The sequence below is a fragment of the Galendromus occidentalis genome, unplaced genomic scaffold (genome assembly GCF_000255335.2).
Source record: "Galendromus occidentalis unplaced genomic scaffold, Mocc_1.1 scf7180000077485, whole genome shotgun sequence".
In the NCBI taxonomy this organism is placed as follows: Eukaryota; Metazoa; Arthropoda; class Arachnida; order Mesostigmata; family Phytoseiidae; genus Galendromus; species Galendromus occidentalis.
In genome coordinates this window covers 1,010,577-1,028,548 of record NW_003805473.1, presented here as the reverse complement: position 1 = coordinate 1,028,548, position 17,972 = coordinate 1,010,577, and the positions used below count along the sequence as shown (strand labels likewise).

The 17,972-nt window shown below is 51.5% G+C and overlaps 4 protein-coding genes and 1 non-coding gene across 5 annotated transcripts; 2 read left to right on the top strand and 3 right to left on the bottom strand.

Moving 5' to 3' along the window:
* Positions 1–983: 983 nt before the first annotated feature.
* On the bottom strand, positions 984–2,961 carry LOC100905007 (uncharacterized). Its single transcript, XM_029112193.1, has 5 exons — positions 2,852–2,961; positions 1,725–2,435; positions 1,412–1,548; positions 1,176–1,328; positions 984–1,081 (listed from the first exon to the last, which is right to left on the bottom strand). The coding sequence occupies exons 1-4, from the start codon at positions 2,959–2,961 to the stop codon at positions 1,213–1,215; spliced, it is 1,074 nt and encodes a 357-aa protein (XP_028968026.1). The 3' UTR covers positions 984–1,081; positions 1,176–1,212.
* Positions 2,962–4,368: 1,407 nt separating this feature from the next.
* Positions 4,369–6,238, bottom strand: LOC100902506 (uncharacterized). The gene is made up of 6 exons (XM_003745758.1): positions 6,190–6,238; positions 5,910–6,014; positions 4,980–5,690; positions 4,723–4,859; positions 4,482–4,633; positions 4,369–4,398 (listed from the first exon to the last, which is right to left on the bottom strand). The coding sequence occupies exons 2-5, from the start codon at positions 6,011–6,013 to the stop codon at positions 4,518–4,520; spliced, it is 1,068 nt and encodes a 355-aa protein (XP_003745806.1). The 5' UTR covers position 6,014; positions 6,190–6,238; the 3' UTR covers positions 4,369–4,398; positions 4,482–4,517.
* A 3,145-nt stretch (positions 6,239–9,383) lies between these two features.
* Positions 9,384–10,140, top strand: LOC100902363 (uncharacterized). Its single transcript, XM_003745757.1, has 3 exons — positions 9,384–9,551; positions 9,702–9,855; positions 9,972–10,140. The coding sequence occupies exons 1-3, from the start codon at positions 9,399–9,401 to the stop codon at positions 10,016–10,018; spliced, it is 354 nt and encodes a 117-aa protein (XP_003745805.1). The 5' UTR covers positions 9,384–9,398; the 3' UTR covers positions 10,019–10,140.
* Positions 10,141–10,818: 678 nt separating this feature from the next.
* Positions 10,819–13,710, top strand: LOC100904864 (ribonuclease 3). Its single transcript, XR_003777122.1, has 6 exons — positions 10,819–10,823; positions 11,195–11,246; positions 11,373–11,536; positions 11,697–12,525; positions 12,630–13,253; positions 13,369–13,710. It is a non-coding gene; the product is annotated as a ribonuclease 3 (transcript).
* A 2,624-nt stretch (positions 13,711–16,334) lies between these two features.
* On the bottom strand, positions 16,335–17,465 carry LOC100904718 (venom allergen 5). Its single transcript, XM_018640461.2, has 3 exons — positions 17,090–17,465; positions 16,674–16,918; positions 16,335–16,574 (listed from the first exon to the last, which is right to left on the bottom strand). Exons 1-3 carry the CDS (start codon positions 17,463–17,465, stop codon positions 16,335–16,337), a joined length of 861 nt encoding a protein of 286 aa, XP_018495977.2.
* Between the last annotated feature and the right edge of the window lie 507 nt (positions 17,466–17,972).

Below are 17,972 nucleotides of genomic sequence, written 5' to 3'. Positions count from 1 at the left end.
CAGCTACCGATACGGCATCATGCAGTTCTCAAGGTGGATTCACTCGGACAAACAGCAATCATCGAATTCATTTCGCTTCAGAAGGGATCTGATCCGTTCCGGCCAAGGACGGCACGGCTAGGATCTGTCCATCCTCTCCGGGCGATCCTACATGACATGCAGCTTGATTCGGCGACGCCGACCGGCGAGACTTCATGACGTCTCTCTACCTATCAGAGACGGCGCTTCGGCTGCTCCGTCTCAGAATTTCCGCGGTTTCGTGCTCCCGAAAGGAACAAGGACAGAAATGAGCTTCACGAGGTCTCATCTGGATGACTCGGAGAGAAAGCTCATGAAATGAGTCTCGTTGCCAAAACAGGAGTTCGACAAACTCCGATCGCTGGAATTCAATTCTTGAGAGTTACGCCGGCGTTCATGGAACGGATGTTTCCGCATTACCAAGGGCTGGATGGAGGTCGACCTGGGACTCCATCATAAAACCTAAGTATTCAATCAGAGCGGAGATTTGATGGCTCATTCTCGAGGAGGAATAGCCGGTACCAAGTCTCTGCCAATTTGCGAGAACCGCCGCGCCGTGGAGAATTTCGCAAGGTATGCTCTGCCGTCAGCGGCTGGATTCATAGAATGTGGCATATTTCGATTAGCGTCCTGCTTTGAGAGTCCTCAAGTCGGCTCGGACTGAAGCTGATAACATTTTTATGCATCCCTCGCGGGTGATAATTCCGATGACGTCGTGACGAACATTCTTCCTCATGGAATCGAAAACAACTTCATTCTGAGCTTCGTCGGTTTTATTCGGAAAATTCTCGATCCGCTTCTATATCAGTACTCAGACTCTCCTACTCGACTCGGCATCGCTCCGGGAGTAAGAATCGAATAAATAAATAAATTAATCAATCAATAAATAGCCATCCGCACCTATGGACTGGTGAATTTTCGGATCTGACTGAAATTCCTTGAGAACTCCATATCTCCTCTCAACGCTGAACATGCACCGTACTCTCGGGGCTGTAGCACCCGTCCCTGTATCGGCGCCATCATCGTCGGCCGATCACTAGCGGCACCTAGAAGTTTACATCCTCTGGAACAGAGACGCAAATTAGCGAAATACAATTTCGTATTTCATCGCTCGATGGGCTTCAAGAAGGGATGGGGGTTTCGCGTGGGTAGCTTACCGTCGATTTCAGTGTGTTCAACACCGAGCTCCCCTTGTCAATCGACACAAGGCAATTGCGTGTACCGCAAAGAGAACCCAGTCTGGGACTCCATAGAGTTGCCGGCCGCATCGGAATTCGACGTCACTCGGAGCAGGAAAGGCTTGCTGTGCGCTGTGGGAGAAGTTCACCGTTAGCGACCTCGTCTCAGATTGAGATCTCCTAGATCGATGGAGCGATTCGCGATTTCAACTCACAGATAAGAACGTTTCTTTCGTGCAGCCTTGCACCGCAGAATCGATCTTCTCCTGGACCCATTCCGTAGGTCGATCCCTGATCGATATTGACGAAATCGTCCTCGCAATTCGCTCCTGAAGTGGCGCTGTCGTAGGGACTGCGAAAAAAATAACAGAAAATCAAAGAGCCGTACTTTGACGGACCCGTTGGAAGGGATCAGCGGATCTCTACGCTCATACGGACAAGCAGATATTCAGTTATCCGCTCTATTCACTGTATCTCCAATTCTTTATCTCATCGAGAAAATAGGGTAGCGTTCGACCACGCGCTCACCGTCCGAAGCTGAACGAGTCCTCATTTTCGGTTTCCCATTTTATCGAGCAGAAGTTCTCTTCGACGCGGAGACAGACCGCGTAGCGGAGATTAGAAAGGTAACGAACATTGGTGCTGAGAGGAGCTCCGTAGTTGAATGACCGAACGATGGCAGAAGCCGAACGGAAGTTCTGCAGGCAACCCGGCGGAACAATATCGAGCGATCCGCAAGGAATGTAAGAAACTTTGATCCTCCACTTGCGCTCGAACGAGTGCGCTCCGGTCGACACGACCGACAGTACGATTGGGTTCCCAGATTGGCGTCCCGTATCTATGTAAATGTGCTGGCCGCTGTTTTCACCGCAGAGGATGGGGAACTTCTCCCCGACGGTGTTCCGGACCATGAAGGCGTCTCGGGAACAAAGTCCCTTCTCGTCGGGCTGAGCCAGCGAGAATTCCAGGAAGTCCAAACGGATTTGGCAAATGTCCGGAGTCTTCTCGAGAGTGACGTCACAGGTCGAAGTGCCAGTTTCTCCGTTAGGATAGCCGGGGTTCACGAACTCGGTCTCGTTCTTCCTGTTCACCATTTTGCAAGTGAACGAGACGCGGCAGCACACACCATAACCCTCAGCGCATCGTCCGATGTCGATACCCTGACGGGACTGACAATCGCTCTCGGTGACACAAGTTCCGTTCTGTCCGTAGCGGCCCTCGCATTCCTGGTTTCGATACCTGAAATCGGAATCGAGCCGTGAAGTTCCGACTCCTGCCTGTAGCTTCCCGATCGTAGGGTCCCACGAGTTTTCTCCGGGCGGCGCTTTTGAAGAATTCCATTCTCTTCAGACACCAGTATGACCCACTTGATTGGAGCCAACGACCGAAACCGGTTACCGAAGCCCCCATCGGTACGTCGTTTAGACATGGGGTCGATTTTTTTTCTGCGGATCAGCGTCTGAATTCTTTCGCGGAACAATCTCGATTGAGGAAGATTCGCTCCCGCTCGAGCTAATGAGCATGAGTGGGATCTTTTTCTAGAGGAAAACTTTCGAGATGGGAGCCAATGAATCATCAAATGTCGCGGTTAGAAAAAAAATCTTCAAAACCCGGGAAGTTACAAGTTAATATCCGGAGCTTTGTCAATCACTTACCTCAAAAACGTGAAGTATCCCAATTGGGGTCGAGAGGATTGTCCTTGCACGGCAGGAATGGTTATTGCTACTAGAGCCACAGTGGCGATCGCTACCTGGAGCGCCTTCATAGTGCCTAACGAAGAGTCTTCGATTATCGCACTGTATCACCTCAGTATACGCTATCCACAATAATCAGCTCCTGTGCAGGATATTGCTGCGGGCTTGGATCTGCGCTTTTCGGTATTTCAGCGCGGTGTGGAAAATTTTCGTAGACGGGTGCTCTTACCTCGTACGATGGCTGGGTGGACTGAAGTATACGCGACCGTCCGATCCAGTGGTGCTTTTGAGAGAGGATGAGGCGTCTAATGTAGGTTAGAACCGCAGGTCTTTCTCTCGCTCGTATCTTTCGAATGCCGGTGGATTTCTTCTACGAGCGAGAATTTCAAGTATCGACGGGGAGCGAATTTTCGTCTCTGCGTCCGATATGGTTTCCCCTAATGGAAGCTTGCGGCCGACGCCAGTATGTTCTCGCGGATATCATGGGATCGTCCGCGTGACCGAGAGATAGATTTCCCAACTGTATTCAGGACTCTGGGATCCTCCGCGTCTCTATGGTCGGGATCGCGATTTTGCAGACGATGAGGTTGCCTGGAAAGGCTTGCAGCGTGATTGATCGACGTCCCTCAAGAGATGATACAGAATTCTTCACTCTGTAGCTCGCTGGAATGAGCTCCCGAGTCTGTCTCAGCTCGCACGCTCTTCTCAGATTCAGCCCGTTCATCTTGAGCCCGGAATATCTCCTGTCAGCCGATGTCTCGTCCTCGCTCTGATTGGCTCAGGCGGCGGAGATTCCAAGGGCGAGTAAAGTGAATCTGTCATGGAGCTTTCCGTAAAGTTCCGTATTTTCGGCAACGGCTCGGCTTGGGATAGGCCGAGAAGTGAGAAGTTCATTATCGAGCTTGGGGAATAGGTGTGCTGAATGACGTGTCAAACGTCGATTCCGAGGCTCCGATCGAGATTTTGATCGCTTCTTCTCAAAGAAGAGAGAGCGGAAACTGCCCAAGATATGGGTACGAACTGCTCCCGTGCATTTGATGCTCAGTGTCAACTCACTCTTCTCGCCGTGATTGTCACACACCCGAAGCCAAGCGAATCGAAACCCAGTGATATCACTACGACGATTGTGTATTGTGGTAGCGTAGGACGACTTCGGGCTCGTCACCTCGAGGTGCGGATTCGCTCTCGCTAGTTCTTTGAGCACCATTCTCTCTCTCGAGAGAAATCTTGCATAATATAATCAGTGTCTCCTGAATATTCTGACGCGATCCTTGCTTGTCCTCTATTCGCGAAGCAAGAGCCGATCCATATGAGATTCCATTTTTTATTCTCCAGGAATTAATCGGAATAGATATCTGTTCGCATTCCTTAAATAATTTACGCCGTGAGATTAAGTTTCGATCAGGAGCCTGATGTTCACATCTGAAGTTTCAGCCATCAGTCCCTTGCTCACTCTCCGGAAGAAGGAAGGGCCTTGCTTCTTGCTCCATCTCGAAAATGTGCGTCCTCTGGAAGAGGGGAAGATCGAGAGTGAGTCTCGAGGGGATGGGGCAGTGCGTGCCGAGAATGGACGTCATCGTTGCATGCTCACCATCTACTTGAGATGTCCTAGAATATCTCATCCCCCTTAATCCACACAAGGGAGCTGAGTGTATCTCAGGGAGAAGCCAGTTTGAGACTCAATCGAGTTTCCAGCCGCATCGCTATTGGATGTGACTCGTAGCAGGAACGGTTTACTGTGAGCTGAAATTTGAGGAAAAATCGTCTCTCAGTATGAGTCCCGTCCCCGATACTGGAAAATGAGCAATTCTGGGACGAGGTCATATACTTACAGATGAGAACGTTTCTCTCATGGAGACGACTGCCACAGAATCTGTCCTCTCCGGGACCCATTCCATAGGTGGAACCTTGATCGATGGTGATGAAGTCATCTTCGCAATTTGCTCCCGAGGTACCGCTCTCGTATGGACTGAAGTTTAGAAATAGACGTCAATTCAGAATCCCTGGATGGCATTGCCTACCCGATATCCTGCTCTCCCGCAGTGTGACCCCGTACGCGAGAGAAGTAAGACAGCCCATCTCCACTTACCGTCCGAAGCTGTATGAGTCCTCGGTTTCGGTCTCCCATTTAATAGAGCAGAAGTTTTCTTCAACACGAAGACAGACCGAATATCGGAGGTTGGAGAGGTAGCGCACATTGCCGGTCAGTGGAGATCCGTAATTGAACGAACGGACGATGGCGCTCGGCGCTCGGAAGTTCTGCAGACATCCGGGTGGAACGATATCAAGCGATCCGCAAGGGATGTAGGACACTTTAATCCTCCACTTACGCTCGTGCGAATGAGCTCCTGTCGACACGACTGACAGTACCACTGGGTTCCCAGACTGACGTCCCATATCGATGTAGATGTGCTGACCACTGTTTTCACCACAGAGAATGGGGAATTTCTCCCCAACGGTGTTCCTGACCATGAACGAGTCACGAGAGCAGAGACCTTTCTCGTCGGGTTGAGCTAATGAGAACTCTATGAAGTCCAGACGGATCTGACAGATGTCCGAAGTTTTCTCGAGGGTGACGTCGCAGGTTGAAGTTCCAGTTTCTCCATTAGGATAGCCGGGGTTCACGAACTCGGTCTCGTTCTTCCTGTTCACCATCTTGCACGTGAAAGAGACTCGGCAACACACTCCGTAGCCCTCGGCGCATCGACCGACGTCAAGTCCCTGACGGGACTGACAATCGCTCTCGGTCACACAAGTTCCATTCTGACCGTATCGGCCTTCGCACTCCTGGTTCCGGTACCTGGATGTAGGGAAGTTTTAGTTCCGTAATTCCGCGTTTGAGACAGTTCTTTCCCAACTTGTACATACAAGCGGTCCAAGGAGGTAGAATACTCGAATAGTTCCCCGATAATCAGCCCCGTATTGCCTCGGACACCACCGACTCGAGTGTGACTTCCCCGGCAGGAGCAAAGCTGGCTTTTGATTTTCGGTCACAAAAACTGCTCCGGAAATTACTTACCGGAGGAATGTGAAGTAACCCAGCTGGGGTCGTGATGATTGCGCTTGCACCGCTGGGATGGCGGCAGCCACAAATACGGCCGCGAGGACCGCAAGATTCTTCATACTGTGGACCATCAAGCTACCGTCAGAACTTCCCTTACATTTGCATGTGCATCGTTCGCTCTCAAGCGAAAAATCTGAGCTCCCGCGGCACGAAAATCCGACGAACTCACGAGACTTGGAAATGGGAAGTCCGTCTCGCTCATTCGGACCTTAAAGCCATATCTTGTGCTGCTTACCTCGTATGATGAAACGGGAAAAATGAAGTACGAGCCGCTTCTGGTGTCCGGATCCGTCGGAACTTCTGAGAAAGAACAGGTCTCCGAATGTGGGTTACAGTCGCAGGCCTCTCTCTCGTCTTGGTCGACACCCGGCAGATGCGGCAAAAGCCGCAGACAGCCGCAAGGCATTCCTTTTCACCATGTTGATTATAATTATTGAGCGTCCCCAGTCGTTGACCTGCGGAAAACTTCGGGAGAGAAATTTCGCCGGGGAAATTCGCATTTCACAAACTTCCGATCGTCACCGGCGATCGTGCGTCGAGCGTGCAGCTGCCGAAATACGCTCGATGTTCCGGACTGGGGAAGAATGATCAAGATTCGAACTCGAGCGGAGCGTTTTCGAAGTCAGCTCGGATGCGAAATCTCGTCCGCCAATTCTCTCGGGGTTGCCTGGAGCCCCATTGCCTAGAAGCATACGTTTGCACGGCCAGAAGTTTTTTTCGGGCTGGAGCACACAGCCAAGGTTCACATTGCTTCCGAGGACGGAAGCACGGCCAGAGAGCTCGGAAGTACTCAACTCGATGATGAATGGATGCGTTCTGAAACCGATGAAGCGTAGACGAGACGTCTATTCTACGACCAGAAATCTTCGGGGATGACCCACTTATCATGTGGTAGCTCAGGAAAGATCGTGGAGGTACCGGAACCACAGGAGATAAGACTGACGCCGACGCCACTGTCGACGAAGCTTTGGGAAACGAGGCGGGACATCTGCCCTGAACATTTCTGAGAAATTCGGAGATTCGTACCGATCGGAATTCCCTCTATGAATAGGGAAGGAGGGCGACGGAGAGGAAGTCGAGGGTTGAGACGATACTAAACGATGTGTGCGACGTATCCCATAGCAGCCGCGCTTGAGAGGATCCTGGCGCATCGGTGGGAGTCATTTGATTTTTTCCATTGACTCGTTTCATAATCGGGCGCGGCTCGCGCGAAAGAAAGCCATAGATCAACCATTCGAGCAAGACGCTCGAAGCTTCTCGATTGCTATAATTTTCCCGAGGACATGGTCGCAAGCGGGAGATTCCCTGAATTCTTCTCCTCCAGGATTCCAAGATTCTTCTCCTCCAGAGTGCTGCCGCTTCCTCCGAAGCTGTGGTCTGTCTCCGAATTCAGGCATCGGTGCAGGATGCGAGAAGGGTGGAGATTTGACCTTTTTTATTTCTCTCGACGACGGGCCGTAATTTTGTCCCGCAAACTAATTCAAGCTATCTGCCCTCTGTAACACTTTTCCTGATTATAGACTCAGTGATCCCTTTCAGCGTCGGGTCTTATCCAGTTAGCTGTTCCAAAAAAAAGTGATTTTGAGAGAACCGAGTGTATGTGTATTGCTTCGTTCCTGAACTTTCTTTTTCTCAGTCCAAATTTCTGCTTTCTTCTGACCATTGCGGCAGAGTGACCCATTTGAGCCGGGTCAATGGCCAGAACCGGTTTCGAAAGCCCGTCACTGGACGTAGCCGAAACGGTATTGCGGATCAGTTTTCGAGTTCCCTGACCTCCAGCGAGTCCGTCCGGTACTATCGGAACCGTTAATCTCCTCTGCTTGAATTCTCAATCAGACGCATTGGATCGAACACGTGAATGTTAATTATAGAGACCAAAAGAGCAGAAATGAAAGTGAGCCATGCCTGTGTTCCGAGTTCCGACGCTCGTCGCGGATCGGATGAGCGTCCGGTTCTCGCAGATTGAAGCCATCATGCCTCACGGGGAGGAAATATGACATCCTCATTTGCGTTTTCGAGCTGGATCGGCGACGCTGGTTAAAACTCATGACCTGAACCTGTTCATGATATTTCCCCGCTTCACCGTTAAGCTCTTCACCGCGAAAGGCCTCCATTCAACCGACACCTTCGGTGAGAGTGTCAGAGATGAGCTATTGGCGCCAGAATATCGCCCTGAGAGATCAGCGCCCGCTGACATGTGTGCGAATAACGGATTGTGTCCCGCTCCGGGGATCGTCAAGCCGCCCTTCCGTCAACGACTCGCGGCAAACCAGTTTCGACGAATTTAAGTGTTTTCCGTCCGCAGAAGGTGTATTCCCGTCTCCACTAGGGGTCCCACGCTTCCAGAAGGAGATGAATATTTACCTGCCGTCATTTCGGTTTCCTCTTCCCTGATGAGGCGCTCCTGAGGCGAATCCAACCCTGGGCTCGTGAGAGATCAGGCTTTTATTGAATCCATGCTTTTCAGGTTCAAGGGATCCGGTCCCGGGAGTCTTCGTGTTGAGACCCAAAACCATTTGCCCTCATCCGCAGTCCCGAATGCACCGATTGTCAGATGGCCGCCCGTCCAAAACGGGATAGCCGAGGGAACGATTCTGTATCTCGGTGGTTTTCGGGCTGGTTTGCGATTCCGCCGCGGACCCGAGCTCTTGGCTTTCTTCGGGTACATGACCTTTAGAACTCCGCGTGTAAAATCGAGTATCGGTATCAAGCTTCCTCCCTGCGCGTGTCGCGGAGAATCCGCCGATTCCGGTCGCTTTGGGGCGAGGAACCTCGGAATTCCGGGAGGAGCATCTTCAGAACTTCGGGAGAAGGAACTTCAGAACTTTCGCTTAGCCTAGCAGATATCGATCGATGTAGAGCTTGCACCCTGCGCAAATCACAAAGGATTCACCCATGGCGGCGCGTCTAAGCCTCGACTGCAGTCAAGCTTTCAGGAACGTGAAGTTCCGAACAGAAAGCGCTCGGGATCGAACCGGACAACTCCGGCGATGAGCAGAGCTCTAAGAACCACTTGTAGCACCACGAGAAAGCCACCAGACGCGTTTTCCTAGCATCACTGGCTTAATAGGATACAGACCAATGACAGGACCCACGTTCCGAAAGCCATACCTCGAACCAGCGACCGCGGCTTAGGACTATCCTCATACGAAGGGGAAGGGTCAACCGAAGTCAAATTAGCTCATCCCCGGGCATCAGCAGGCTTTTCTCCTAAAAACACAACTCTCATGGAAGATTACTGATCTAATCAACTTAGCTCAGCATCATACGCGAGATCCGCAGTCGGTGAGTTGATTTGTTTCGTCTCCGTCGACCTATTCCGGGCTGCGCATTACCGGTGTGGAGGATTACAGGAGAAACGCCACTATTCAGGAGCGGAGGGTCATTTCAGGAGGTAGTATGAAAAGAGCCCGAGAATGGGAGCCGGCATCACAAAGTATCGATATGTGGTCGCATCGAGTCGTTTGCCTCGCGTTCGCGGTCCTCTTGGCCATGGGGTCGGCGGCCCCTCTGGACGAATTCGGAGTATTGCGCGAGTTCGACGACTCCCAGGAACGATCCGGTCCACTAAGCGACTTTCTGAGAGAAGTGAAGCGGGTGAGTTGTTCTTGTCCAGACGATCGGTCGGTGGAGCAGCTCTTGAGGGAGACCTGCTTGTTTGTGTTTCCGCATCCTAAACTCTGGGTCGTCAGTGGAGATATCCTTTTCAACCGAGCGAGTAGGCTAAGCGAGGCAGAATATTTCCAGGCACCCGTATTCGTCTATCGCGGAATCGGTCCATCGGCCAAGTTTTTCGTTGACGAAGGTATTCGTGCGGTCCGGAGGACCGGGATTACGGATCAGAAGCCCGGAATGGGAATCAAGAGCGCCGATGGCAGCAATAGGGAAGGTATCGGCAAAAGTAAGTCGCTGCGGTTCAATCCCACGCGTCGCGCGTCGTCCAATCAGGAATCCTGCGCCTTCAATGAGTCTACGCTCGATCATCGTCGTTGATAGGTGTCGCTCTCCTCTTTACAGTGGCATGCTTCTTCAAGATCTGCACATTCAGAACTGAAATGTTGTGACGGCCTCGACGCGACATGTGAATCGTACAATGGGCCATCAAGCCAGTAGATCAGAAAACTGACAGACAGCGCTCCTCCATTCGGATCCTCGTGAATCTCTAGCGTAGTAACCGAATAAATTCATGTTTTCTCTCAGCTCGAGAACTTTTTCCGAGACCGAGCGCGCAATCTCGAGATACGGGAACGAACCAATCGGGAAATCTCCTTGTATCCGGGAAGCTCGAGACGCTCAGGATTTGGGCTCCCCGTCTCGAACTCATCTGAACCGGAACCGGAAGGGAATAGTGGAGCAGAGAGCGGAATAATGACCGCAGCGATGAATTCCATTCGTGAGTCGCGAATGAAAGCCGGATATCTGGTGGTGGGCGATTCCCCCGCGACCTCTCTAGCCGCGACGGCGGCACGTTTGTCTTCGGCGCGAAATTTCGAATTTTCGCGCGCGGACCTCTTCTGCTAAAGAGCTCCCTGAGAAACACCATGCGTTGTTGACTCTTCGCTTGCTGCCGATTCGATTCCGAGACGGTTTGTTTCGCCGCGACTTTCAGAAATAAATCCGTGGAGGAAGAGACACGCAAATAGGATGCAAAGTCTGCCGTTTAACAGCTGATCTAATGATCGATCTAATCGGTTGAGTATCTTGTGCGATTCTGGAGCTCTACCCGTTATCGCGAGTTCGGTGGATTCCTGAATCTGGTGGCAGCTCCGGTGTTGAGACTTCCTGTTTTCCAGATTTGAGCCTCGAGCCTACAGCTTTGTAGTGACGAGAGTCTCACCCCTCGCCGGTGGCAACAACTATCGAAATGAGGTAAGTTGGAATCAAAGGTGTCAATCGGCCTTCGAGAAGGAGCGCGACGGATTGGGGATGATCCGATGCATATTCGGAATCTCACCGCGAAGTTTTCCCACGTGCAATAAGCTTCAGCCGTAGCGTGTTTCATTGCTCTGAAAGTGACTCGATCCTCTGACCTTCGAACCTTGCTTATCTCCCCCCTAACTTGTCGTGTCTCGGAGGTTCGTTAGTGACGGGCGGCAGATTTCACGGAGTGCTTGACCCTCAAGATTTCTTCCGGAAGGAAACATAGCGTCTCCTTCTGGCATCCTTAATCTCCTGAAGTTTCTAACCCGAGCTGTCGATGCGAGTCCCCGGAATGATTATCTTACCCGTTTCTCATTCAGCTCAATCCACGAAGAGGAGCTTCTGGCAGAAGACGACGGACTGTTACTCAAGGTGAGTTGGGACAGAAGTCTTCCTGCCGAATTCATTGTGTCTCCCATGGGCTCGATCTGTGAGACCCGGCCGTGGGTTCATTCCCGGTCTGAATTGAGGCTCACGAGCGAATTTGTGATGATACAGGAAGACTTCGACGATGACACGTTATTGCTCGGAGGTGAAGACGATCTCCTGGGATCCGATGAGCCGTCCGTGCCTCCTCAAGGAGACGTGTCCGAGCCGGCCGCCAAAGCTCCGGAAGTCCAGGAGCGAGAAAAACGAAAACACCCGAAGTTGAGCCAGAACAGGTAGCTGAGCCCGAAGCGAGTACTTTAACCGAAGAGGCCTGTTCCGAATCAGATGATGACGGCGGCGGCGTACAGGTGAGTCTCATGCTCGAAGTGTGTGCCCTTTGCGACCTCGCATGGGGTATTCGCTGCTTCTCGAGATACTCGCTGTGAAGTTCAGTAAACTCAGCGCTCAAAGGATGACAATGGATATCTCGCTCCAGGTCGTTGTGAACCAAGATAGGATTCGGGAGCGGGACAGAGACGACGATGATGAGGAGGAGGAACAGAAATCCGGAAGGAGTCGTTTCCAACAGGAACGCGTGATTTCCACGCGGGGTGGCAAGAATCGCAATGGGATCCCCGAGTCACTGGAGAACGTCGAAATCCCTACGATTGGCATGCATCATTCATCGATGGGCTTGAGGAGCGGAAGAGGCCGAGGGATGGGTGGTCCTGGAGGACCTCTTGGACGTTTTCGACACGATCGGCCCCGACCGTATGGGCCTCGGATCATGAGAGACGGACCGCCTCGACCCAGACACACAAGACCTTTGCTGCAACATGCCCCGCATGGCTATCCCCAACATCCTGGACCAGTTCCGCCGCCTCCGGTACCCCCGAACTTCCCTAACATACCGCCGCCGAATTTCCTTCCCCCCCCGAACGGTATGCCTCCTCCGCACAGAATGCCGTATCCCCCCCAAAATCCTTGTCCACCCCTGCTCCCCCCTCCAACTTTGAACGTCCTCCCCCCAGGCTATCCAATGCCCCCTCCCCCTGCCCATAGCATGCCCCCGTCTTTCCCACCCCCTCCCAATATTCAACCTCCTCCTCCCATGATGTCGGTGCCGCCGCCCCCGATGGTCAGACATCAGCCCCCGCCGATGGTAATGGCGCAGCATAAGGGACAAAAAATATATATCAACAAAAATTTCCGACCACCTCCGCCAAACATGGGAGGCTTCCCCCCTATGTTCGATCCCAGCGTGCCCCCGCCCGTGATAGGGGTGAGTTGGAGAAAGTTTTATTTGACATCTAACTCGCTCGAAAACTCGGGAAATCGGCCCGCTGACGGGAGCGTGGCGAGCAATGAACGATCGTCCCATTTCAGAGCCATCAAGGCGGTTACGGATCTCCCCCGACTTCTTGGCGAAGTCCTCCGCGACATAGGAGTCCTCCTCGGAACCGCGAGCGGTCCCGATCGAGGGAACGTGACTACAAATCTCGGAGAGATCACAGGGATCATTCGAGGGAGTACGAAAGGGAATACGAGAGGGAGTCGAGGGATCGAGATTATCTTAGAGATCACCACAGGGAGCGACGACCATCGCGGGAGGACTCCAGCACAAAACCAAAAAAAGAGCCAGGTTCGTCCTTCCGCCCCATGATCCGTTCTAGGTTCCGTCTCCGGGAACCATCCGCAGAACTGACGAGAAATCCCGATTGGGTTATTTTCTACCCTATTCGTAATTGATTTGATAATCACGCAGACGAGTACGAACTCCAAGTGATGCAGCAGAAGAAGGAACGTGAGAAAGTCCTGAAGATGAAGGAGGAACGCCGACGTCAAGCCGCTCGTGAAAAACTTGGCAAAGACCAGCAACAACCAGGCTTACAGTCACAGGACCAGGAAACGAAGGAGCAGAAACAAAGTCGGCAGGTGATTCTGCACAGAATAGATGATCATTTGGACGAGCGCACTCTGAAAATCGCTTTCGAGGATTATGTTATTGAGGTGAGTAGAAGAAGATTGACCGATCGTGAATCGAATGGCTCGCGGGATTCCGATCGAGCACTGACCGGGGAGGCCTGGACTGAAGCTAAAATCTCTGTCCGTGTCCGAATTCCAGCGGATCCGGGTCATTCGAGAGAAGCATGCCGCATTTGTGTTTTTCCGAAACTCGACAGACGCTGCCGATTTCTGCAGACAACACCCCAAGTTTACTGTGGGTCCACACGTTCTTGACACAACGTATGCCATCGAACTTGCCAAGCGGCGAACGGAAGGAGCCCGCTAAGTGTTTCGCTGTGGAAAATCCATACAACTAGATAGGCAGTAAAGAAACGATGGCGTGCGATGAAGAGGCGCTTCGGGCTCTTGGTCCCCCATCATCAACATCATCACGATGTGGATGATGACAAAATGCGGTATGCCATCGGAAGACCGAATCGCCAATCCGTCGCCGCTCTGGTCATTGCCGTGATCTCTTCAACCTCGAACGACAAGTCTCTATGCATCTCACTCAGCGACTCCTCTAACACCTGAATCGTGACTTCAAAATCTCCGTAGTCGTGTTGTGCTTAGTTCCTGCGCTAAACATGGGAGCTTCCTGAAATTGTACGCGAGTATTGCTCGGCGAAAGGAGCTCGTAAGGGTCGCAGCACGAAAGCGACTCTCGACAAATTGTCCGCTGAACATATGGATATATAGATTGAATGTTGTCGACAGAATTCTCAAATTCGCAGGGAGAAGAGGCTCATCGAGCGGTGTGAGATGAAATACACACGATCATGTAGGGGTGGTGAATTTTCTCTTCTCTCGTAGCGCTCAATCGTCGAGCTCAGGGTTGGACTAGCTGATTCTTCGAGAAGATGAGAAGATGTTTTCTCTATCAAACATTGTCCCTCGAAACTCCCGACCGGCTTTCCCGATGCTCATTGGCGTCTGAGAGGGAACCATGAAGATGGTGGGGTTTACGGTACGATATGATGGGGTTGGAGATTTGAGCTTAGCAGCAGCGAGTGTATTCCCTTGTTCATACTACCGCCTGTTCAGACAGGGAGAGTCTGTTCCGCACCGGGCATTAGTCACAGAATTCCGTCAGCATCATCACAAGCAACCGATTGGTGAAATAACTATGTACATAAATCTTGTATGAATTTGTACAATTACAGTTTCTCTTTTTGACACGTCATGTAGGCGCTCTTCAAGACTCCAGGACTCGAAGAAACCGCAGCTCGAATAAAGCATAGGATCTATTCATGGAAATGTGGCTGATTTGTTTTTGAGATTGTGTCCGACGCCGACAGCTGTTTAGCTGATCCTTCAGAGTGTTCTCATGTGATCCGTGATCGTGTACGCCACGGAAGATATATTTTATATTCTAGAAATAAAACGTGAAGTACTGTAAATCTAAGCTGTTCTTCTACTTTTGCGCTTCCGAGTGTCCCATCGGCTCGATAGAGACTAGACGAAATTCCAAGGAAGTGGATCAGGGGTTTCCGAGAGGGGGTCTCAAGACCCCCCCCCCCCCGATCTCGGGGTCCGGAAAGGTCGGGGGAAATAGGTGCAATGCTGTGATACTATGGGAAAAAAGTCAACATAGCGTGCGAGCATTTCGGAAAGCCATCGAGGGTCGGAACTCCTTCATATGTCGAGGAGGCGAATTCCATGAAGAAGCGGCAAATATTTTTGTCTGGCAAAGCCACCGACTAGTACTTTTCGAATGATATCGCGAGGGGTCTCTGACAGAGTCAAGGACTCCGGCGGGGGTCTCGCGCCGGAAACAAATCCGGAAGCACTGTAGTAGAGGACTTGAGCGAAGATTCCATTTGAGATATTTCAGAACACTTCTCAAATCTGAGGGAAAGTTAGATCCGACGAGTGCCCTCCATGTCAACTGATGTGACGCTATCCATTGAAAGCTGAGTTGAGGGGGGAGAGCGACTCTTTCATAGTCTCTGAGCCGCCTAGCCTTACGGGCTGATGTTCTGTGTTGTTTCTTATACGAACGCGAGGCTCGAATAATGAATGGATTGCTCCAGATTCACATAAATGGACTTGACCAGTCGATCCTGCACTTCATCCGGAAGGGGAATCCTGCCGTGTCCATGGCGGCGCAGCGTCAGGAAGGGAAGCGAATACCATGTGAGATCCCATGAGGGATTACCGGAATCTGGTTTTCCACCTCTCGCTCCGATAATTATAGAAGCGATGGAGGCCCGCGGGAAGAGCCGGCTGCCGATGAAGAATCACGATTCTTTCGCGTATCCTCTACGCGCTGGCAGATTTCCCTGATACTCCCAAAAGCTCTCTCCGCCATCTGCATCATGGTCGCTCAGCTCAGAATAAATGTCGAATAAGGATTGAGACCTCATTCCCATTCAAGACCCCAACGAGCGGGTTTCTTGTGATATGACGGTACCCTCGCGCACATCTCCGATGGAGGTTGGGAGGTGCATCTCGACCAGGAACAATGCGAAATGTCAAGAAGGAAAACGGTCATGCGAAGAAGCGCGCACAGGTTTTCCCCTGAGGGAACGACTGAAGTTTCCGGGGGTCCTCTACCTCACTGTGGAGCCACAAGCTAATCCCTTATGGTGATAAGACTCATGGCAGTACAATTATTGATTCGATGCGCTTACGGATCGCTCGCGCTCATGGCTGAAGGATCTCACGACTATTCACGCTGACCAATAAATGCACTTCTCGATTTTCGCGCTTAGGATTTACGAACTCCGCGCGCTAGTATCAAATTTAAAGAAATCATCGCCCAGAACTCCGTCCTAAGGTCGAATTCCGAAGTGCATACGAGCGCCTTGAATCATGAGCGCTCTCCAGGTGGGCGCCAACGGTCACGAATGAAGGAAGTCTCATGGGACGATGGGACTGCCGAGAAGAGAAATAGATCATGTTTCGACTAAGAATTACGCGATTTTCTCCGCGCTCCGTGGAATGAGTACAGCATTGATGTATACCAGTCAGTCGGTTTCCGATTCATTGAATGCAATCGAAATGTCGGAAATGTGGAATCGGAGACCAATCAACTTTATGAATGCCCAGAAGCCCTCTTCTTCAATTCTTCACTCCCTCTCATCAGTAGTTGCCATTACTTTCCCGGACCAGATCCTCATCGAAAACCTTACACAGTCCCTTGTAGTCTTTACTGGGAGCAGAACCGATCGGACAGTTAGAAGCAGCTCGTCCGACTCTATACACGTACTGCCACGGCCGATTCCCCTGCGGGCCGTAGTTGCAAACGTATATCGATTGCACATAACGACTCACGGGATCCACCGGGTTGTCAAAAGTTGCCTTTAGGTAACCGCATCCGACCTGTCGAGAAAAATATACCTGTTTCCCGACATCGCCACATCGATTCTCCTTCTAGCTTGTCCGGTAGAATATCCTCGGAGGGTACAATCATTACTGTACCTTAAACGTGTCTGCCCAGATGAGTTGCAGGAATTCAGTAACGTTCGTATGCAGCCCCGGCGGTTGATGGAGCTGGTCCTCGACCAAGTTGAAGCGCTGGTTGAACCACGACCCGATAGCATGCTTCCAATTCATTGAACCTTGAGCGTCGTGCACCCAGAATAGCGATTGACCGACGTTCTCGAACTGATCGGTGCTCCGGCACTTCAGCATGTCGTGACGCCACAAGCGACCTGTGGGTCTTCCTGGTCATGGAAAGATCGAACAGCTCGATAGCGAGAGCACTCAATTGAGAAAAAATTGCGCATTCCATACATGAAATAGGCTTGGCGGCGGAGCTGTGGCAGAAATCGGAGAAATATCTCCACGAACATTAGGAATTGAACTCGGCTGTTCTTGCTCGAGCAGTCACTGACCTCGATCCATGCAGAGTTGAAAAGCCCATTTGATGGCGTTTTCGGCTAGGTTGTCGTCCCAAACGAGTTGCAGCATGTTCCCGGCTCCTTGACTCGATCGTGCTCGCCTCTTGAAGTGCGCGTCCTCTCCAAGTGCTATGATGCGTCGGTATTCATTGTGAATCGTCAACACGGTCTGTTTGGACTCCCCATTATCGTGCTCGACAACATTTGAACATTCCTTCCTGATGCAGGATGCATGACCCAACAGTTGCTTGCCCGAGGAATCGAACTCCTTGAGAACAGGATAAGTGCACTTGATATCTCGCTTGGGGCACTGGCCAGACACGAAAAAAGATTCTCCTGAGATGAGCAAAACCACCAGCGATACAATCATGATATGTCTGCCTCGCAGTTCCAGTGATCGCGACAGAATGGCGTTCAGACATCAACCAGAACTTGAGTCGAGCATACGCCGCCGGATGCTTTTTCATCGCAGGGATCTCTGAATGGAGCGTTCATTACATGACGTAAGATATTCATTAGAGGCGAACAAAGCGTATATGATCCTGTTTTCCAGAGAGAACCGAATTGAGCTCGTTTGACGCTAGGTGAATACCGCCGAAAACGCGTCCAACTCGTGTTTCGCTGCCAACTCGCATTCAAGCTTCGGGAGAGCCTGTCCCCTCAAGCGTGACGTGTTTTCGCAAACACAGAAATTGGAGAACACGAAAAGCATTCCCGAAGCCTTCCCGATTCCGGGGATGGGGAATGAATCAACGATTTGCAATCCCGGATTATCCTGTGGAGAGAATCAAACTACCGAAGTATGGATTCCACGTCCGATCGACACGCTTCCTTCTCAGACGGTCATGGAACGCGAGGCATATGAAGGCTCTGCTCG

Bases quoted from the DNA above. Each gene is read 5' to 3' on its own strand.
- LOC100902506 (XM_003745758.1), bottom strand. From the start codon at position 6,013: ATGAAGAATCTTGCGGTCCTCGCGGCCGTATTTGTGGCTGCCGCCATC. The intron at 4,860-4,979 runs GTAAGTGGAGAT...TCTAAACTTCAG, and splicing joins GACTCATACAGCTTCGGACG to TCCATACGAGAGCGGTACCT. The intron at 4,634-4,722 runs GTAAGTATATGA...CTCAAATTTCAG, and splicing joins TGAGAGAAACGTTCTCATCT to CTCACAGTAAACCGTTCCTG.
- LOC100905007 (XM_029112193.1), bottom strand. From the start codon at position 2,961: ATGAAGGCGCTCCAGGTAGCGATCGCCACTGTGGCTCTAGTAGCAATA. The intron at 1,549-1,724 runs GTGAGCGCGTGG...TTTTTTTCGCAG, and splicing joins GACTCGTTCAGCTTCGGACG to TCCCTACGACAGCGCCACTT. The intron at 1,329-1,411 runs GTGAGTTGAAAT...CTTCTCCCACAG, and splicing joins CGAAAGAAACGTTCTTATCT to CGCACAGCAAGCCTTTCCTG.
- LOC100904718 (XM_018640461.2), bottom strand. From the start codon at position 17,465: ATGATTGTATCGCTGGTGGTTTTGCTCATCTCAGGAGAATCTTTTTTC. The intron at 16,919-17,089 runs GTCAGTGACTGC...TTCCATGACCAG, and splicing joins TCAACTCTGCATGGATCGAG to GAAGACCCACAGGTCGCTTG. The intron at 16,575-16,673 runs GTACAGTAATGA...TTTTCTCGACAG, and splicing joins TCTGGGCAGACACGTTTAAG to GTCGGATGCGGTTACCTAAA.
- LOC100902363 (XM_003745757.1), top strand. From the start codon at position 9,399: ATGTGGTCGCATCGAGTCGTTTGCCTCGCGTTCGCGGTCCTCTTGGCC. The intron at 9,552-9,701 runs GTGAGTTGTTCT...GAATATTTCCAG, and splicing joins TTCTGAGAGAAGTGAAGCGG to GCACCCGTATTCGTCTATCG. The intron at 9,856-9,971 runs GTAAGTCGCTGC...TCCTCTTTACAG, and splicing joins TAGGGAAGGTATCGGCAAAA to TGGCATGCTTCTTCAAGATC.